Genomic DNA, 19,348 nt, shown 5'->3' with positions numbered 1-19,348 from the left:
ACTGCACAAAATTCAGGGTCCCTAGAACCAGGGCAGAGAGGAGCCCCACATGCTTTGAAAATCATCGCCACTTCCTATGCTGGAATATTAACATCTCTTTGTGCTTATTTGTCAGACCTTGGACGTTGTTTAAACTATAGAGAAAGAATTCTGACAGGTAAAGAAAGCCCTGTTGGCCCATGTCCTTGGTACTGAATCCAAAAGAAAATCAAAATAGGCCCATTCCTTGGGGATTGATATTTCATTGTGTGTTTCCTCCATGGCTGTCATCCTTTTCAAATCTTGGAAATGAATTAGGCCTAGTTGTTGACTGGGGAAATTTTAAGCTTGAATTGAAAGGAACATTCTTGACAGCTGTTTGAAGTATAATTGGTCTTTGATACAAAATGCCTAGATGTAGCATTGTATCCTAACTTTCCATTTCTAGCGCTAGGATTACATAGTATGGGATTATAAATGTTTCTTTCATAAAGCAAGGATGGGCTTGGAGGTTGCACTTTGCTCTTGTTCCCTTCCTGGGAGGAATGCAGAGCTAAGGGTGGTATATGTTATCACCAGAATGGATGTAGCCTAGATGTCTCACCTTTTTCTTCTGCATTGAGGAAGTGAGTGTGGAGGTATTATGGTACAAAGTGGGCACCTTAAACTTCTGAAAGGCTTTGGGCAATCAGTTTGTCCTCAACTCTTCTGCAGGAAAAATTGGCTTAATTACTTGGGGTTTTCTTAATTCTAAAGGTTGCAAGGGATTCAAAAGCTTAAGGCATCCATTTTATGCCGTGATTCTGAGGAGGTTCTGGAGCTAGAAATGGGGTTCTCTGGGGCCACATTGCTCCTGTCTGTTCTGAAGGCTTAGTTTGATAGTTGTGGTCTGCTTTGGAACTTCCCCAATATTGCATAATACCTATTTTAAGGCAATCCTCTTACACCAATGCACTTCAAATGTAAGGTGCAGTTCTGCTAAGAATTTTCAAGAAAAATAATAACAACCCCTCAACTGTCAATTGTAGAACTTTTAAATATTTAATTGTATTTTCCTCTTTCCTTTTTGCATAAATATTAACTGCAATTTTTAAAACAGGTTTATATATGAAACAGAACATTTCAATGGTGTTGCTGAGCTACTTGAGATACTGGGAAGGTAGGTTTATTTTTTCACTGCAGTCAGGAAGGACAGAGGTTTGCATCAGATTTTTTTTTTTTTAAATCAGTGGTTACAATTATCACTATCCCATTTATTTTTAGGCCTGCAGGGGAGATAATGATCCTGTAACAGGAATGAGCTCTTGGGATTATTATACTCTTGGGAGGACCAAGAGGGTTGCAAGAAGACTCCATATGGACATTGATACTGGTCTTAGAAAACCAGACCCTTGAGTAAACAAGCTTCTACAAAACATTAAATAGGGGTACTGTGAAGTTCAGATGACTTGCAGAATTTCTGTATGGGGACATTGTCTATAAACAAACAAAACATGTAAGATAGTATGCAATGGTACAGTATATGTCTACAGTAGAACAGACACTGCTAGCCTGATGGATTCCTTTCCCCCTTCAAACAGGATTTGGTGGATTTGGAGTAGAAAAGAAGGGGAGGAAAGAAAAGGAAATGAAAATTCTATGTTAGCGGAAATCCTCTTGCATAAAGTTGTATGAGGTCCATAAACTGCATGTAATTAATTTTACTTCCATGGAACAGTTACAATATTCCTGCAGCATAAATATGTTTTCTTGATCTGTAATCTTTCTCATATAGTTAATGAAGTGTTAGAAATGACCCCAAATTGGAATCTGCTCTGTTTTAATTTCTATCATACTTAAAGCACTTTTTTCTGGTTGGTAGGTTGTACAATTGGTGCTAATATAGGGAACCAAGCTTGATAAGCAGCACTTAGGAGTTGCTGGTTTGTAGACACTAATTTTGGCAACAAGATTGGAAAAGTAACTGTTCCTTACTGCCCTGTGGAAAATAGAGCTGGTCTAGTTTCATGTATTTATAGAAGTAGTGTTGTTCAGAGTCTTCAAAATAAAATTTCAATGTAATATACATTTATTACATGTATTGCCATACTGTAGTAAGTGTTCATGTCTAATTCGTTTTTTTCAGTATTATCAATGGTTTTGCATTGCCACTGAAAGGCGAACATAAACAGTTCCTTCTGAAGGTTCTTATTCCCATGCATACTGCAAAGGGATTAGCTTTATTTCATGCACAGGTATGTTGATCTGAGGGAATAAAATATTATTGCATGTTGAAGCTCAAGTAATGTTGTGGCTAAACAGATTTAATTGCGCAGATTGATTTTTTGGGGACAGAGGTCACTATTTAAAGATACAAAGCTTTTATTTTATTTATTAATCAAATTTATATGGCCATCTCACAAAAAATGACTCTTTTTAATATATTTTAATGTATTTCACACAGTGGAAAATCAAAATGAATATTTACTTGTACTCTGCCTAGGGTCTTTATGAACCAGCATTGTAAAATAAACAAATAAATGTTTTTCCTCAATTACTTGATCTATTCTTTTGAATTTACAGTATCTATTACAGTATAGATGATCTGTACATTGTAATTTTAAAAATAAATTACTTGTATGCACTTAGAAGCATAGCTTGAAATCTCTGCTTCCTGAGGTGTTTGATACAAGAGTTAAGTAGGGTACTAGCCAATCACACTAAATAATAAGTATCTGCCTTCTGAGGGTCATCTGATGATGTTATCAGTGTGTGGCACTTGAGTAAGTGTTCCCTCTTTGTGCTTGACAGCTGAGTTGGTGTTGTCATTCATTGTCATCCATGAGCTACATGATGCTAACAAGAGTCTTTATCCTTCAAAACTGAAGATTTAAAATGCTAGTTTAATATATAATGGCTTGAGTATAGAATCTTCAAGGATACAATTATAGTGATTTACAAAATGGATTGCACTGAAGAAATGAAGAAATAAGAATCCTTCTAATATAATCTTATGAGCTAAAATTAGGAAGAAAAGTGGTAATGAGGGAAGCCATTTCAACATACAGTCATTTTGCCCAGTGATCAGATCTGGTGGTAGGTACTAAAAATGATTGGACAAATGTTATTAATAAGATAGTAAGAAATTTCTTGGTTACTTTTATATTATATTAAAATATGTATTCTTCTAGTAAATGAATAAATTGCAACATATTGGGATCAACATACTGAGATATTTATCTCAAACATATTGAAATGGTGCTGTTATATTGATGAAGCTCAAATTCTTCCTATTGGATTGTTCCTCTGGATCTTTTTCTCTGCCCTATTCCCTCAAATTCAGTCCCAGCTCTTCCCAGAGAAAGACTGAGGACATACCTAGAGTTTGCATGAGCAACAAGACAAGGAAATATTCCATTTATCTGAATGTGAGAGGATCTTTGAGAGTAAGTTCTCTTTAAATAGATGCCTCTTAGATTAGTTGTTCATTTCTAAATGCTGTGCAGGGAGTAGATAGTATATAAACCCAAGGACTGAATCTGAGTCTTAGGTCATAGTATAATAATTTAACTAATTGAGCCACACTTTATAGGTTTATAATCATGTATATACTGTAGGTCTCATATTACACCTTAGTTGCTTCTTCATCATGGTCTCTGTGATTCATGAAAAAGGGTTTTGCTCCTGCATTAAATTCTGTTCAGAACCTTCTAGATCTTAAAGGATTTTGGCTAGATTCTTATCTTCTCTATTTATGTGCTTATGTGTAGATCCTGATAATTCCTTTAGTTAGCACTGGCATTTTGTAGATTCAGAATGTTCCTTTTCTTCACAGATACTTTCTTAGAAAAAGTTAAATGATGATGACAAAAAATATCAAGGAAGGAGGGAATAGAAAGAAGTAGGGCACAAATAAAAATGAATGACTGTAGCTTTCCAAACTAAATTAAAACCAGTAGAACTAAGTAGCAGTGCTTACTGGATATCCAAGTTCAATCCTCAACAGCGGTAGCAACTTTTGGAGCCTTTTGCCAGAGTTCTTTTGGGCAGCTACATAGTCTGAACTTTGGGCATTTCTTCAGTTCTGCTGCTTGAATATTTAGTTCCCCTCTCCCACCCGCAAAAACAGCATTTGATAGAACAATCTTCACTTCTCTCATCTTACAAACATCATCCCAATGAAAGGCTGCTTATCCATATGTGTGAATTACAGAGATCACAGTGAAGAAGAACTGGTGTAACTGAAGTTAATGATAAATTATAATTAAATTTGTATGCTGCCTCAACCCAGGATGTCATACAGTTGTCATAAGTTCTTTGAGTGGTCATCTGTGAATTCATACAACCAGCTCTCCAAACTCATTTATTGCCAGGTGACATCAGTTTTTCTTCTTCATCAAAGGGATTGGTGTACCAGTCTTAGAAACTAAAAGGGTTAGCAGGGTTCATGCCTAGATATGCTTGCTTTACAGAAAGGATGGGACTCCCATCAAACATCTATAAAGTCTATAAGGTTCCAGAAGAAGCTCAACGCAGGCACAAAACCATACATATGAATGACAGATGACCACTAAAAGAATCTGTTACAGATAATCTCTTTTTGAAATTATAGAATTTCAGAATTTAGTAATGCTGTAATAACCTGTGAATTTTTAAAAACTTTGTTTAAGCTGGCGTACTGTGTTGTTCAGTTCCTGGAAAAAGATATGACATTAACAGAGCCGGTAAGTATTGTTGTTTTTGTCTGTCTTTGAACTTTTGCAATATAGCTCAAACTTTCATTAACTTAGCTCTAGCAGGCCAGTGAACAGTGATTATCCAAACCCCTCCACCAGTGTGGTTCAGCAACTAGAGTTTTCAGCAGGAACTCATAATTCATACGCAGCCTATATTTTTATATATATATATATATTTATATATATATATTTATATATATAAATATATATATATATCCTCCCATTATTTATAATGCATTAATAGAATAAGAATGGGGAACTTCACCATGCATGTATCCCAGAAATTAATGGAAGACACTTGTTTAGTGTCCATGACAAACCCTGTCCTGAATCTTGGTGTCTTCATTTGCCTGACTTTGCTTCTAAAACAAGTCATTAGCTTTCCACTACTGTTTATAAAGTGTGTTTTAACTCTAGAGATATTCCTAAAACCAGTCCCTTCGTTCCTTGTGCTGTCATACTGAATCTGCTTATCTGGTAACTGTATTTATGAGTACAGTAATTGCCTATTATATTAATACAACATATACATTCAAAATTTGAAATTGTTTAAATAGATAGAATTGGACAGATGTTTATCAGAACTGTCCCTTACTTTAGAATGCTGATAAAATAATATGTAATAGTGGGATGAGTAAGAAAAAAGCTGAAGATACTGTACCAGCAACTTTAGAACAAAGAATATTCTAATGCAGCCTCCCCCGACTGATATCATCTGTCATCAGTTCCAATCAGCAGAAAATTATTCTAAAATGTAATTGAGTTCTGTAGTTTATTTTTATAGCTCTGTGAATTGGTTACATAAATTTTGTGGCTATTCATAACAAAAGGGAAGACTGCAACTGTATAAACATACCATACACTTGAACATATTTAACATATTATTGTAAAGTAGACTAGAATAATCATATGCCTGTTTACTAAAAAGTAAGTTCCACTGTGTGCAGTAGTTTATTCCAGATAATTAAATGTTCATTACAATTGCTTAAAAGCTTGCAAATTGCCATTTTATCAAATAATCATTTTTATTGAATATATTACTTTAGGGCAACAGGGTTTTTGAACTTTTTAATTTTTTTCCTGAAAACTTTTACATCTAATATGTATTTCAAGCATCAATATGTGCTATTTCTTCTCCAGGGGTAAATTTCAATGAATGACTATAGCTGTGTGCTTTTTATTTGAGTCTATCCCATTCAGAGTGAAAGTGTAAGAGCAGAACTTCTATAATAATATCGCATTAGGTGAGAGAGGTTCCCTTTCTTATTTTACCTCTTTGCTGTCTTGTCCAAAGAAGTATTTTTTTCTATATCAGCTTGAAATATAGGATGAGGGAGAAGCTGTATGAAACCATAGAATACAGGAGATGAGATGTGATATAATCTCCTTTCACCAGTGTGGCATTTCCTAATTTAAAAATCACACTGATTTTTATATGTAAATGTGGCAGATATAAAAAGAAACAAACATTGCTGCATCACATCTGCACTCTAAATTTCTACCTAACTCAATGCATACTTTCAAAAATTAAAGCTTGCCTTTGGCTGTATTTTACTCTTGCTTTAAAAAGTTATGTCAGTTTAGCTATTAACCTTCTTAATTAAGATAGAGAGGTTTGGGGTGAGTTTCACAGTAGCAGAACTGACAAACCAAGTTTGTTTCCTGGGCCATAAAAGGTGGTGGTTTTAATTCAAAAGTTATCCTATTAGGTAACGTTTCTTTATACCACACTGAAGTTTAGAATACTGTGTTAGGAGGTAGTTGGGTCAGTCCCCATATGCTTCCTATAGATCTGGGACTGGTCTAACTGCATCTCCTCATTTGTATGTGTATTTGACAGCAAGGAGGGAATATTGGAATATTTTCTTTAACAGAAAATGGAGTTGTCAGGACTGCCTCCAAAGACCATTCTGATATGAGGAGAAAGTGATGACTCTTCTGGACCAGGGCTTTTGAGAAATTTAGGGAATCATGGCCACATGTCAGAGAAGAGCTGGAGATGAATGCTTCTGCAGAAACAGTTGGAAATGAAGACCGTTTAGAATCCATGTCCCCTCCCCACAATCCTACAGAGCAAAGATTACTCAGGCTATGACACAATGAATGGCTGTATTCTTCAGCGGCTGGTGGAACTGAAGGGCATGCAGCATTTTATACTGAAAAATAATATATAACTATACATGAATAATAGTAATTAATAACTTATTTTCCATGAATTGGATGTTTTCCAGGAAACTCTGGTTAAGGAATGACTGAGAAATATATTTAAAAAGGAAGGGTCAGGTGATAGAATTTCTAGAGAATATGCAAGGATCTTTTTTTTTTAAAAAAAAAAGTTATATGGAGGCATATCTCACTAAGAAGCCCTAATGTGATGTGTTTGTTTGCATTTGTTGTATAAAACCAGTCAGTTACAGTGGGGCAAAAAAGTATTTAGTCAGCCACCAATTGTGCAAGTTCTCCCATTTAAAAAGATGAGAGAGGCCTGTAATTTTCATCATAGGTATACCTCAACTATGAGAGACAAAATGGGGGGGAAAATCCAGAAAATCACATTGTCTTATTTTTAAAGAATTTATGTGCAAATCATGGTGGAAAATGAGTATTTGGTCAATATCAAAAGTTCATCTCAATACTTTGTTATATATCCTTTGTTGGCAATGACACAGGTCAAACGTTTTCTGTAAGTCTTCACAAGGTTTTCACATACTGTTGCTGGTATTTTGGCCCATTCCTCCATGCAGATCTCCTCTAGAGCAGTGATGTTTTGGGGCTGTCGCTGGGGAACACAGACCTTCAACTCCCTCCAAAGGTTTTCCATGGGGTTGAGATCTGGAGACTGGCTAGGCCACTCCAGGACCTTGAAATGCTTCTTACAAAGCCACTCCTTCGTTGCCTGGGCGGTGTGTTTGGGATCATTGTCATGCTGAAAGACCCAGCCACGTTTCATCTTCAATGCCCTTGCTGATGGAAGGAGGTGTTCACTCAAAATCTCACGATACATGGCCCCATTCATTCTTTCCTTTACACGGATCAGTCATCCTGGTCCCTTTGCAGAAAAACAGCCCCAAAGCATGATGTTTCCAATCTCATGCTTCACAGTAGGTATGGTGTTCTTTGGATGCAACTCAGCATTCTCTCTCCTCCAAACACGACAAGTTGAGTTTAGACCAAAACATTCTACTTTGGTTTCATCTGACCATATGACATTCTCCCAATCCTCTTCTGGATCATCCAAATGCTCTCTAGCAAACTTCAGACAGGCCCAGACATGTGCTGGCTTAAGCAGGGGGACACATCTGGCACTGCAGGAGTTGAGTCCCTGGCAGTGTAGTGTGTTACTGATGGTAGCCTCTGTTACTTTGGTCCCAGCTCTCTGCAGGTCATTCACTAGGTCCCCCCCTGTGGTTCTGGGATTTTTGCTCACCATTCTTGTGATCATTTTGACCCCACAGGGTGAGATCTTGCATGGAGCCCCAGATCGAGGGAGATTATCAGTGGTTTTGTATGTCTTCCATTTACTAATTATTGCTCCCACAGTTGATTTCTTCACACCAAGCTGCTTGCCTATTGCAGATTCAATCTTCCCAGCCTGCTGCAGGTCTACAATTTTGTTTCTGGTGTCCTTTGACAGCTCTTTGGTCTTGGCCATAGTGGAGTTTGGAGTGTGACTGTTTGAGGTTGTGGACAGGTGTCTTTTATACTGATAACAAGGTCAAACAGGTGCCATTACTACAGGTAACGAGTGGAGGACAGAGGAGCCTCTTAAAGAAGTAGTTACAGGTCTGTGAGAGCCAGACATCTTGCTTGTTTGTAGGTGACCAAATACTTATTTTCCACCATGATTTGCAAATAAATTCTTTAAAAATCAGACAATGTGATTTTCTGGATTTTTTCCCTCATTTTGTCTCTCATAGTTGAGGTATACCTATGATGAAAATTACAGGCCTCTCTCATCTTTTTAAGTGGGAGAACTTGCACAATTGGTGGCTGACTAAATACTTTTTTACCCCACTGTACCCTTAAATTCAAGAAATCATTGTTAAGCTACTATGGCTTAATGTGATGAGTGAATCCAGTAATTCACTAATCTGTGGCTTCTCATTTAAAAATGTATAATGAAAAAACTTTGCAATATAGTTAGAACAAAATCAATTTTTGAAGATATATCAATATCAAATACATTGATCAAAATTATTGAATTAAGTAAATTTAAATGTGGTATTGTCATCACTGAAGTATATAAGCTTCAGTTTTCCTAGATATGTTCTGATGAGGTGGGTTTTTTTTTTTTTTTTTGGCAACCCAGGTTATCAGAGGATTGCTGAAATTTTGGCCAAAAACATGCAGCCAGAAAGAGGTAAGTTTGATTATTTTTAAACTCATTATACTGAAATTAATCTAGTACAGCTCAGTAGGTCTGAAAGCTGTTTATCCCAGCTGTAATATGGATAACGTATAAGGGCTCTGTTTATATCTTTAGAAAATTATCTTGGCACCCCAAGCAGGACCTTAAGCCTGGCCCTTCTCTGGAGGAATACTGTGGGGTTTAGAATTCTTAGGCACTTACCCAGAGTCACTTGTCTGTGGTAAGACAGCATGATGGATCATTATAGAGAACATGAGTTCTCTTGGTCCCTCCTGCCAATGCATACTTCCTGGGCTGACACACTTCAAACTATGCTTTTGAGGGTAGTTTGCAGAGTTTTCATTCCTTTTCTAGCATGCTGCCCATTTATGGTCCTTGAGAAAAAAGTGAAAAACAGATCTGAGTCTTGAACATGAATTTCAGGCAGGGAGGAAATGTACCCTGCATATTCTTAAGAAATTAGCATTACATTGTGTTAAATCAGAAATAGTTAAAAGTTATCTTTTAAGAATAAAGTGACTGTTGCAATCCTGCTGTATCTATTTATAAGATACTTATTTTAGAGAATTTGTACTGCTCACATGACATAGTAGTACCGACACTATGTATGTCACTAGTGTTATGTGTAGTAATGCATTGGAATATATAAATAAATACTGTTCACATTGTGTTTTGCAGAATTTTAGTCATGTTGTTGAGTGTGGATTTTCTGAATTATATGTTGTTTTCATCATAGTTGCTGCAGAATATTTGTGCTTAGAACTGCTTAACTCTGAATCATAGCCTAACTGGGTATCCATGTAAACCTGTATATATCCATATAAAAGCTTAGGCATTTTTTATTTGGGTAATTTTTAAACCATTTACTAGAACATCTCAGTAGGCAGTTCTAAGAATATCAGATCTGTAGCGTTACTGATATTTAAAGGATGAGGAATTTGTTGGCAATCTGAGTAAAAGACTTCATGTAAGAGCAAGATATACATACTAGTATTTTGTTACAGTAATCTGTATCAGATTAAGGAAACTTTACATATGTAAAAACCATGTGCAGATAGAATTAGCATAGATTATAGAAAATCCTAGAAGAAAAAATTTATTTTTCAGACATTTGTCTTTCTGGCTGCTAATGATGTTACTATACAAACCTTTCTTCCCTAAATGCTTTTCTTTGTAACAGGTTATGTTTTTAGGTGAAATTGAAGAAATTCTGGATGTAATAGAACCAACACAGTTCAAAAAAATACAAGAGCCTCTCTTTAAACAGATAGCAAAGTGTGTGTCAAGTTCACATTTTCAGGTATAACTTGAGATTTTCAATATTTAAAAATTGACACTATCCAATCTCATTGTCCTGATATTTTAAAATGTGTATTTCAGATTGCAGAAAGGGCTCTGTACTTTTGGCATAACGAGTACATTCTTGGTCTGATTGAAGAGAACATTGATACAATTTTGCCAATTATGTTTGGCAGTTTATATAAGATCTCCAAAGAACACTGGAATCCGTATGTACTCCTTACTGTTTAGTATTTTAAAATCCCTTTGTATATTGTGGATTAGTCTCATCTTAAATATTTTGGTTTGTAGGGCATACACACCATTTTAAAAGAGTGCACTTGTGTACATAGTGTGATGAAAATGCATGTAAAAACAACTCTGCACAGAACTGCAAGTGCTAAATCATTGATATTGCTATTTGTAAGATGTGTTTTGAAATGATTTATTATGCATTGTCATAAAATCATAAAGTTGGAAGTGACCTCAGTTCATCTGGTACAACCCTCTGCTCAGTGCAGGATCCCTTAGAGCATTTCTGATAGATGACTATTCAGCAGCTGTTTGAAGACCTCCAGTGAAGGAAAAGATGCCACTTTATGAGGCAACCTATTCCACTGATTGACAGCTCTTATGATAGGAAATTCTTCCTCTTATCTAATCTGAATCTACTTCCCTATACTTTCACCCTACGGCAAAAGAAGATGCATTTCTAGATATTATCTGATTATATTTGTCCCCCTCAATTTGCTTTTTCACAGGCTAAATCTATCCAGTTCCTTTAATCATTCCTCACAGGACTTCATTTCCAGCCTGTATCACCTTGGTAGCCATCCTCTCAACTTCTTCCAGTTTGTGGGTATCCGTTTTAGATTGCAGTGCCCAAACTGGACACAGTGTTGTGAGTGGGACCTCATCGAGGCAAAATAGAGTGGGACAATTACTTGATCCCATGTTCTCTATACTCCTGTGTATAAATTCCAAAATAGCATTTGCTTTGTTAGCAGCTGCATCAAACTCTTAGCTCATGTTTAATTTGTGATCTGCTTGAGCACCCAGATCCTTTTTATGGTACTACTGCCAAGCCAGGTCTCCCCCATTGTATATTTGTTTCTTTCATTTTTCTCCTTAGATGCAGGAGGAACTTTATTTGGTCCGCTGTTTAGGATTGGGTAGATGTTTGTATCTTCTCTTTCTCTTCTGAAGTTTAGCCATTCCTAGTTTTGTGCTATCTGCAAATTTGGTAGTCATCCCCTCAACTCCTTCCAGGTCAGTAATAAAAATGTTGAACAGTACAGGGCCCAGGACAGAGATCTGTGGCACTCCACTTCGTATTTCTGTCCAAGTTGATATGGAGACATTTATGAGTGGTCATTCAGCCAATTATAAATCCATCTAACAGTGATATCATCTAGCCCATATTTTACAGTTTTATCGAGGATTTCATGAGAGGCTTTGTCAAATGCTTTGCTATGGTCAAGGTATAACCTTTCAGCCAAAATGCAATAAAACTTTACTTGTAGAGGGCAGTCAAAATTATGACAGCAACCAACTACTTAAAAATCTACATAAAACAGTTTAAAAGCTCAGTGTGGCTTGCAGGGTTATGTATGCAGATTTCAAGTCACTTAATGGGATTCTTCTCTGTCTTCTCCTTGCTGTGTCCCTAAAATCTTATCCACAGCATCTGCTGGTAGAGGTTTCTGCTGAGAATAAACATCAATAGATTCATTCTCAGAGTTAAAAATCTGGTGGTGCCCAAGGAAGCCTTCCTAGGAGGGCATTCTATAATCAAACTAATGTTAAAATTAGTCAAAATGTTTATTATAAGTCATAAAGGAATTGATAGACATTAATGGCTACTCTCAAGGAAATCAGTATTTAACACATTTTACTAGCCAGATAATCATATACCTTAATTTGATTTTTCATTTATTGCTAGAGTAATTTTAGCTGAAATACTAAACATAGGAGGCCCTTAGGAATATATTCTTGCATTTTATACTTTGTGTTAGATTTGTGCAGCACCCTTTGCACATACAGTTGTCTTTGATTTATATTAGATTGTAACTTTGTAGCTATTTACTATGATAATCAATAATTCAGTCACCCTGTTGCTTTAAGTTTGGTTGATTAAAGACAAATAACCGTAATGTCCATGCTTGGAGTTTGCAGACTCCATCGTTTCAAAACTAATTGCTATTGTTTATTTTAGATAAAATGGTGGCAGAATGCAAGCAGAAGCTAGGTAATCACACTAGATGATAGAATATATATCTTAATGATACTTTTGCAACTTACCCTGTTGTTCTAGGACCATTGTAGCATTAGTATATAATGTGCTGAAAACACTGATGGAGATGAATGGCAAACTATTTGATGAACTCACAAGCACTTACAAAGCAGAAAGACAAAGGTACATTTTTCCAGTTTGATTACAGATAATGTGCCTGAAATCGTCTTCCAGAGTAATGCTGATTTGACATTATAATAAAGCAATAGTTTTGCAGCTGAATGACCTCTCCCCACTATTCATATTAACAATGTTTATCCATTTCTACTAAATAAATACATCTCTTCCTTAAACCCATTTCTTCTAAGGAGCCTTGCTTGGGTTATTTAGGCTTGTCTTGTACTTAGCAGCTCTTCCTGCTCCAAATTCAGTCCTTTCCTTTTCACCTTTGCTTTTGCAAGCATTTCTGCTTATACTTGAGGTTTACTTGAGTATTAAGGGCTGTTGCAGTTTTTTGCTTTCCATGCAATAAGGTACAAATTTAAAATTTATACCCTGCCTTTCTTGTTACTAACAGACTGATTATAGTTAATCTGCTGAGATTTTTCACCAGGGGCATCTTAACAACTGCATGTTGAGATACCAGCTTGCACATCCATATAAGTTGCCTGCATCAGCAGAGGCTTTGGGACACCTTCAGCCGCTATTAGTGGGGTGACCAGCAGGGACATGGGACACAGCCTTCTTCAGAGCCTTCGCTTCAGCATGATTTGATTCCTTTTGCTGCTGAGATTTTGTTGCTGTGTACAGCAATGTGCTGCTGTTAGTTTGTTTTTACATATGTACATGGGTGCTTCCATTGAATGTATGGAAGGAATTTTTGATAGGAAAGTAGCCTAAATAATAATACAGAGCTAATCTATTCAGGATGGATCTTTTCTGCAGTGCAGAAAAGTAGCTTCTTTCCAAACCGTTTGGGAAGCTGTAATCACCTAGTTTAACACTGCCACTTATTTTCTCCTCTGTCCCTTAGCAAATTCTCTGTAAATTAAAGGAGAACAGGAACATTTAGGGTTGTGTTAGTAGAAATTTATTAGGTCAGTACCAGTATAGGCTTCATTTGCAGGAAGAAATGAAATACATATACCTAGAGATGTTTCCCTGTGGAGGAAGACTGGAGCAGCATGTGAGCGAGATGCTATAGAGGAGTGCTCCTCAACCTCAGCAACTTTGAGATGTGTAGGCTTTAATTCCCAGAATTCCCCAACCAGCTATAGAGGATGGACTGGTATAGGCTGCCAATCTGATCAGCCCTGATCTAGAGACACTTTGGTTAAAAACGGATACAGGTAGTCCTCTAGTTATGACCACAATTGGGACTGGAACTTCTGTCACTAAGCGATGCAGTCGTTAAGTGAGTTGCACCTGATTTTATGACTTTTTGGCTGTGGTCATTAAGCAAATCACTGTGGTGGTTAAATGAAGCATGTGGTCGTTGACTTCACTTGTCAGAAGTCCCTTGGGAAGGTCACGAATGGCAATCATGTGACCCCGGGATACTGCAGCTATCATAAACACATGGTGGTTGCCAAGTGCCCAAATTCTGATCACGTGACTGTGGGGACGCTGTGATGGTTGTAAGTGCGAGGACTGGTCATAAGTCACTTTTTTCAGCACTGTTGTAACTTTGAACGGTTGTTAAACAAGGTCATAAGTCGAGGACTACCTACATCTTAAATTAAGGGACAGCTTAAAAGGTTTTTAATGTATTCAGATTATCCTTTTAAAAACTTTCATACATTGTTTCCTATTAAAAAAAAAATCTCAACTTGGTCTACTGTTAGCATAGAGTTCTGCAGTGCTATGGATTAAAGGCAAAAAGGTGCTTTGGAATGTGTGGGGGACATGCATGTAGTCTTGTCTGCAGTTCCTTAAACTGAACATATCTGTTCCTGGAATCATGGTATAGTTGCATGTTCCTGAGAAAAGATGCAGTTACAGGTAGACCTTGCTTACCGACTGCCTCATACAGTGACCATTTGAAGTTACAACAGTACTGAAAAAATAACTGACCAAGGCGCACATTTGTGGCCTTTGCAGTGTCTCTCTGAGTTATGTGTGCGCCACCACAGTCAGTTACTCTGTGTTGTCCTGAGCCTAACAGGTAACAATTAGTTTTATGCTTTATTTGTGTGTGTGGAGGGGTGTGTTTTTGTGATCTGGAGTTGGTGTTCTGGTTGGCTGTTTTTGGTATTTTGGGATATATGTTGTTGCTTTTTAAAATTGTAAACTGCACAGAGTTGTTGAGGAGTTCGGCAGCCCTGGTACATACATACATACTGATATGGCTTATTCAATGAGACTAACTATATTTTAGCAACAAATTCAATCTTTTGCAAAGGGAATCTTTTCTCTTGCACTCAGTGCATACTGTTATTTCTGGTTTAAGCTTGAGAGGAGTATTTAGAAAATTCAATACTGTATATAGTTTTAGTAGAAGCCCTAGAATTAGCATTTGTTAGCATACAGGTAGTCCTCACTTAACAACCACAATTGGGGCTGGAATTTAGGTTGCTAAGCGATGCTGTCATTAAGTGAATCATGTGACCAGACCCAATGTATGACATTTTTGTGGAGGTTGTTAAGTGAATCACCATGGTCATTAAGTGAATCATGCAGTCGTTAAGTGAATTGTGCAGTTTCCCAGTGATTTTTCTTGCTGGAACCCAGCTGGAAAGGTTGCCAATGGTGATCACATGACCCCAGGAGACTGTAACCATTGTAATTGCAAGCTGGTTGCCAAGCACCCAGATTGCGATCATGTGACTTGCAGGGGAGCTGCGATGGTCGTAACTTTGGGTACCGGTTGTAAGTCACCTTTTTAGCACTGTTGTAACTTTGAACAGTTGCTAAATGAATGGTTGTTAAGCGAGGACTACCTGTAATTGGTTCCATTCTTTATCTGAGCTATTTTCAGGTAGGAAGATTGGGTAACAATATTTAAAAATACCCAAGAAATTGCTGAGAAATCCAGCCATAAAGGCTTTTGATATATTTAAACCTGATCTGATTCTAGCATCTTGTCTAATATCTGTTTTGGACTGGACAAGACTATGTGAGCAGGCATCTCATGACCATTTCAGACAAAAGGATCTTGATAGCAGGACACTGCCTTTTTCACTTTTTAAATTCTCAATCTTTTGATTTTAGTTTGAAAGAGTAGTCTTGATGACTACCAAACCTTATCTTCTACAAGCAGTCTAGACATGCTCCAATTGAGAAGCACCCCCCTTTATACTGCCAAGAAATTGTAGCTTCCTTACAATTGATAGTAATGGCAAAGGACAATTGTTTGTATTATAAAAGGAAACTTATTTCAGTACTTTTTGATTAGCATATTTTATAGCACTATAATATAATCAAGGTTAATTATTCATTCACATAAAGCTTTAGTTATATTCTCCCATCACCTTTTTTATCTTTCTAGGCTCTTGTGAACATAGAGACTGGAATGATAAAAACGTGTTTTCTGTTGAGTGAAACCGTGACATTATCTAGCTCAGTATTGTCTGTACTGACTGGTACCAAAGAGGCTCATGCTAGGAAAATCAAGTTAATTTTTATGATATCTTTAGGATTTCTGATAATCTTTATTAGCTGCTCACATGGATAATGGATAAAGAATCTTTCACATTTTTTTACAGAGAGAAGAAGAAAGAATTAGAACGTGAAGAATTGTGGAAAAAGCTGGAAGAACTCAGACTCATGAAAACATTGTCTGACCAGATGAGTAATACCTCCTCCTCTGTGATAAATACACCAAATGATAAAGTAATACCTCCTTCTCTGTGATAAATATACCAAATGATAAAGTGCCAAGTGAGTGTGAAAGCCTCTGTTTGTGAGGCATCCCTTTTGTATACAGATTTTTAAAAAATATGTAAAAAATGCAGAAGAGAAACCTCATCAGTATCTTTGAAATGGCCATTTTCCCCCCCTGGCAAAATGTAAATGAAATTTTTTGAACTGAAATACAGTAATTGAATGTGATATTATTTACCATAGCATACTGTAAATTTGTCTCTAATCATTGCTATATTGTCAATTCTGACATCTCACAGAAAGGAATTTTATCATCCATGATGTGTGTGATTTAATTATGGGAATGGTGAAATTTTGACTTGAAGTTTTCTTTTTCTTTTTAATTGTGTTGCATTTAGGCATAGATGTCAGGCAACTACATTTTCTCCCCATGTGCTTCTCCTAGTGCTGCAGGCTTTGGCTGAGACTCAGGAAGAGACTTGTAGCTTTACTGTATTTCCTGAAATGAAACTAAGATGATAATATAATATCCAGTTAATGGGATTGAATCCCATGAGGCTTGGTGGGGCTTGCTTCTGAGTAAACATGTATCACTTGAGTTGAATCTGCCCATTACAGTATCACAGGTCAGGCTATTGTATAAGAATGTTCAGTTTAGAGAGGTCAAGATTCAAAATTATACGAGGAACCTTCTCAAGTAGAAAAGACTTGTTACGGATATTCTCTACTTAATGTGGTTGAGTGGGCTGTAGAAATGGATAGAGACATGGAAGGGAGTAAGATCAGCTCAGCTGAGTTGGGCTTCTCCCTCCAACAGTTGTAATTGTGTGAGGAGAATGCCTGGACAGGACTTATACTACATTATGTGTCCTGCTTAAGCAGTTACATGAACTCTGAATGAGGAAAGATTGTTAATTTTTAATCAAGGATTATCCACATAGTTCTTATGCCTCCTCTTAGGAAAGATTCAGTAATCATGTTTCTGTTCCCATAACTAAAAATTGGAACCTATCAATTACACTCTATACTTTGACAATTTTTGTAGAACCTAGTTGTACTTGCTTTCAACCTGGCCCTGCAGGGTGGCCCAGCTGCTCCATTTAAAGCTTGGGCTGTGCAATTCCTACGCAGACATGCAAGACAGCTCTTTGTGTTAAAAGAAATACGATGCTTAAGATGGCAAAAACTAATTCTTGAAGTGTTGTCTGTTTTTACTTGATCAGTGGGGTGCTCTTTTGCAGATCTTTATATCAGAGTATCATTCCAATCTCTTAAATTTCAATTGTGTGGAAAATGGTTTTGTATTGAAAGACTGAGGGATTGAGCAGCATTCAATAAAGTCTTTATGTTTGTAATTAGTGCTGTATATTACCATCTTTGTAATTTAATTATTATAAAATAGCAGAATGGTTATATTGACGGGCTATTTTCAAGCCAAATATTCACATGATTGTAACATTTAATTAACAGGTTTAAATAATAAGAACAAGATTAAGGCAGGTAGCAGTTATCAAACTGAAATGAAGATAGGTTGACACAATACATGTAGATACTCTAATTTTAAGTTAGGCCTTTTGTAAAAGAAAAAATAATGGGTATTATCCAGTGTTGCATGGACAGCTATACAGTATACTTTTTGGTGGGGTTTTTGTTACTCAGATCTGCTCCAAAGGGTCCCCCAATATTCTGGAGTAGTTTTCAGGAGCATGGGATAGGGTGGGGAGTTACAGGAGAAATGCCAATTCATTCTACTCAATGGACATCATTAGATTTCACCGAACATCAAACTGTTCTAATATTTTATGGCCCTCAGTCTCCTCTTCACTTTATTGACTAAACAAAACAAGATTCTATCTTTTGGACATGTTCACACTTCAAAATAAAATGGATGCCTAGTTCATACACATCTTTATGTCTACAAATCCCTGGAATTAGATATAATAATGGTATTTGGATTTGTATGGCAACATTCCAAACCTACAAACAGAATCTTGGATTGTCATGCTTCACATATTTAGAAGTAGAATACTATGGACTTCATATTCTACTGACCCATCAGAAGGGGGCTGAAATGTAATGCAGAACAGTTAACATAATTTTAAGTAATTTTCATCATACTACCATACTCTGCCTGAAAAGATTTAAACAGGAGAAAAATGTTTTAAGTAAATATAAAATGAGTATTTCTTAAGAAATAATAATTATCATTGTAATATGTGTTTTCTCTTTTTATTACTTACGGAATTATGAATAAATTTGATATCTGTAGGTTTTGGAAGAGGTCTGAAGGTTGGAGAACTTTATCCATCTATTATGACAGTACCAATATTTTAAGTACAGGTAAATCCTTGACTTACTACCACAATTGGGACCAGAACTTCCTTTGCTAAGCGATGCGGTCATTGAGTTGTGCCCAATTTTATGATCTTTTTTGCCAGGGTCATTAAGCGAATCACCATGGTTGTTAAGTGAATCATGTGGTTGATAAGTGAATCCAGTTTCCCCCATTGACTTTGCTTGTTGGAAGCCCCTGGGAAGGTTGCAAATGGCAATCATGTGACCCCCAAGACATTGCAACTGTCATAAATACAGTGGGGCAAAAAAGTATTTAGTTAGCCACCAATTGTGCAAGTTCTCCCACTTAAAAAGATGAGAGAGGCCTGTAATTTTCATCATAGGTATACCTCAACTATGAGAGACAAAATGAGAAAAAAAATCCAGAAAATCACATTGTCTGATTTTTAAAGAATTTATTTGCAAATCATGGTGGAAAATAAGTATTTGGTCAATATCAAAAGTTCATCTCAATACTTTGTTATATATCCTTTGTTGGCAATGATAGAGGTCAAATGTTTTCTGTAAGTCTTCACAAGGTTTTCACACACTGTTGCTGGTATTTTGGCCCATTCCTCCATGCAGATCTCCTCTAAAGCAGTGATGTTTTGGGGCTGT

At 36.5% G+C, this 19,348-nt stretch overlaps 1 protein-coding gene across 1 annotated transcript in view; it reads left to right on the top strand.

The window, feature by feature from the left end:
• Positions 1–17,751, top strand: part of PPP2R5A (protein phosphatase 2 regulatory subunit B'alpha) — a 46,719-nt gene extending 28,968 nt beyond the window's left edge. Inside the window, exons 6-14 of the mRNA XM_088147002.1 lie at positions 1,079–1,138; positions 2,105–2,213; positions 4,629–4,682; positions 9,004–9,054; positions 10,244–10,363; positions 10,444–10,571; positions 12,656–12,757; positions 16,279–16,380; positions 16,425–17,751. Coding sequence (XP_088003128.1) covers positions 1,079–1,138; positions 2,105–2,213; positions 4,629–4,682; positions 9,004–9,054; positions 10,244–10,363; positions 10,444–10,571; positions 12,656–12,757; positions 16,279–16,380; positions 16,425–16,479 — 781 coding nt within the window. The 3' untranslated portion in view covers positions 16,480–17,751. The remainder of the gene's footprint in view (positions 1–1,078; positions 1,139–2,104; positions 2,214–4,628; positions 4,683–9,003; positions 9,055–10,243; positions 10,364–10,443; positions 10,572–12,655; positions 12,758–16,278; positions 16,381–16,424) is intronic.
• The last annotated feature ends 1,597 nt before the right edge of the window (positions 17,752–19,348 follow it).

The sequence above is a fragment of the Python bivittatus genome, unplaced genomic scaffold (genome assembly GCF_059951505.1).
Source record: "Python bivittatus isolate LINGU-HERP-01145 unplaced genomic scaffold, Pbiv_v1 ctg000020_np1212, whole genome shotgun sequence".
Taxonomy (NCBI): Eukaryota; Metazoa; Chordata; class Lepidosauria; order Squamata; family Pythonidae; genus Python; species Python bivittatus.
The sequence above is the reverse complement of the archived record's forward strand: the minus strand, read 5'-3'. Positions and strand labels throughout refer to the sequence as shown.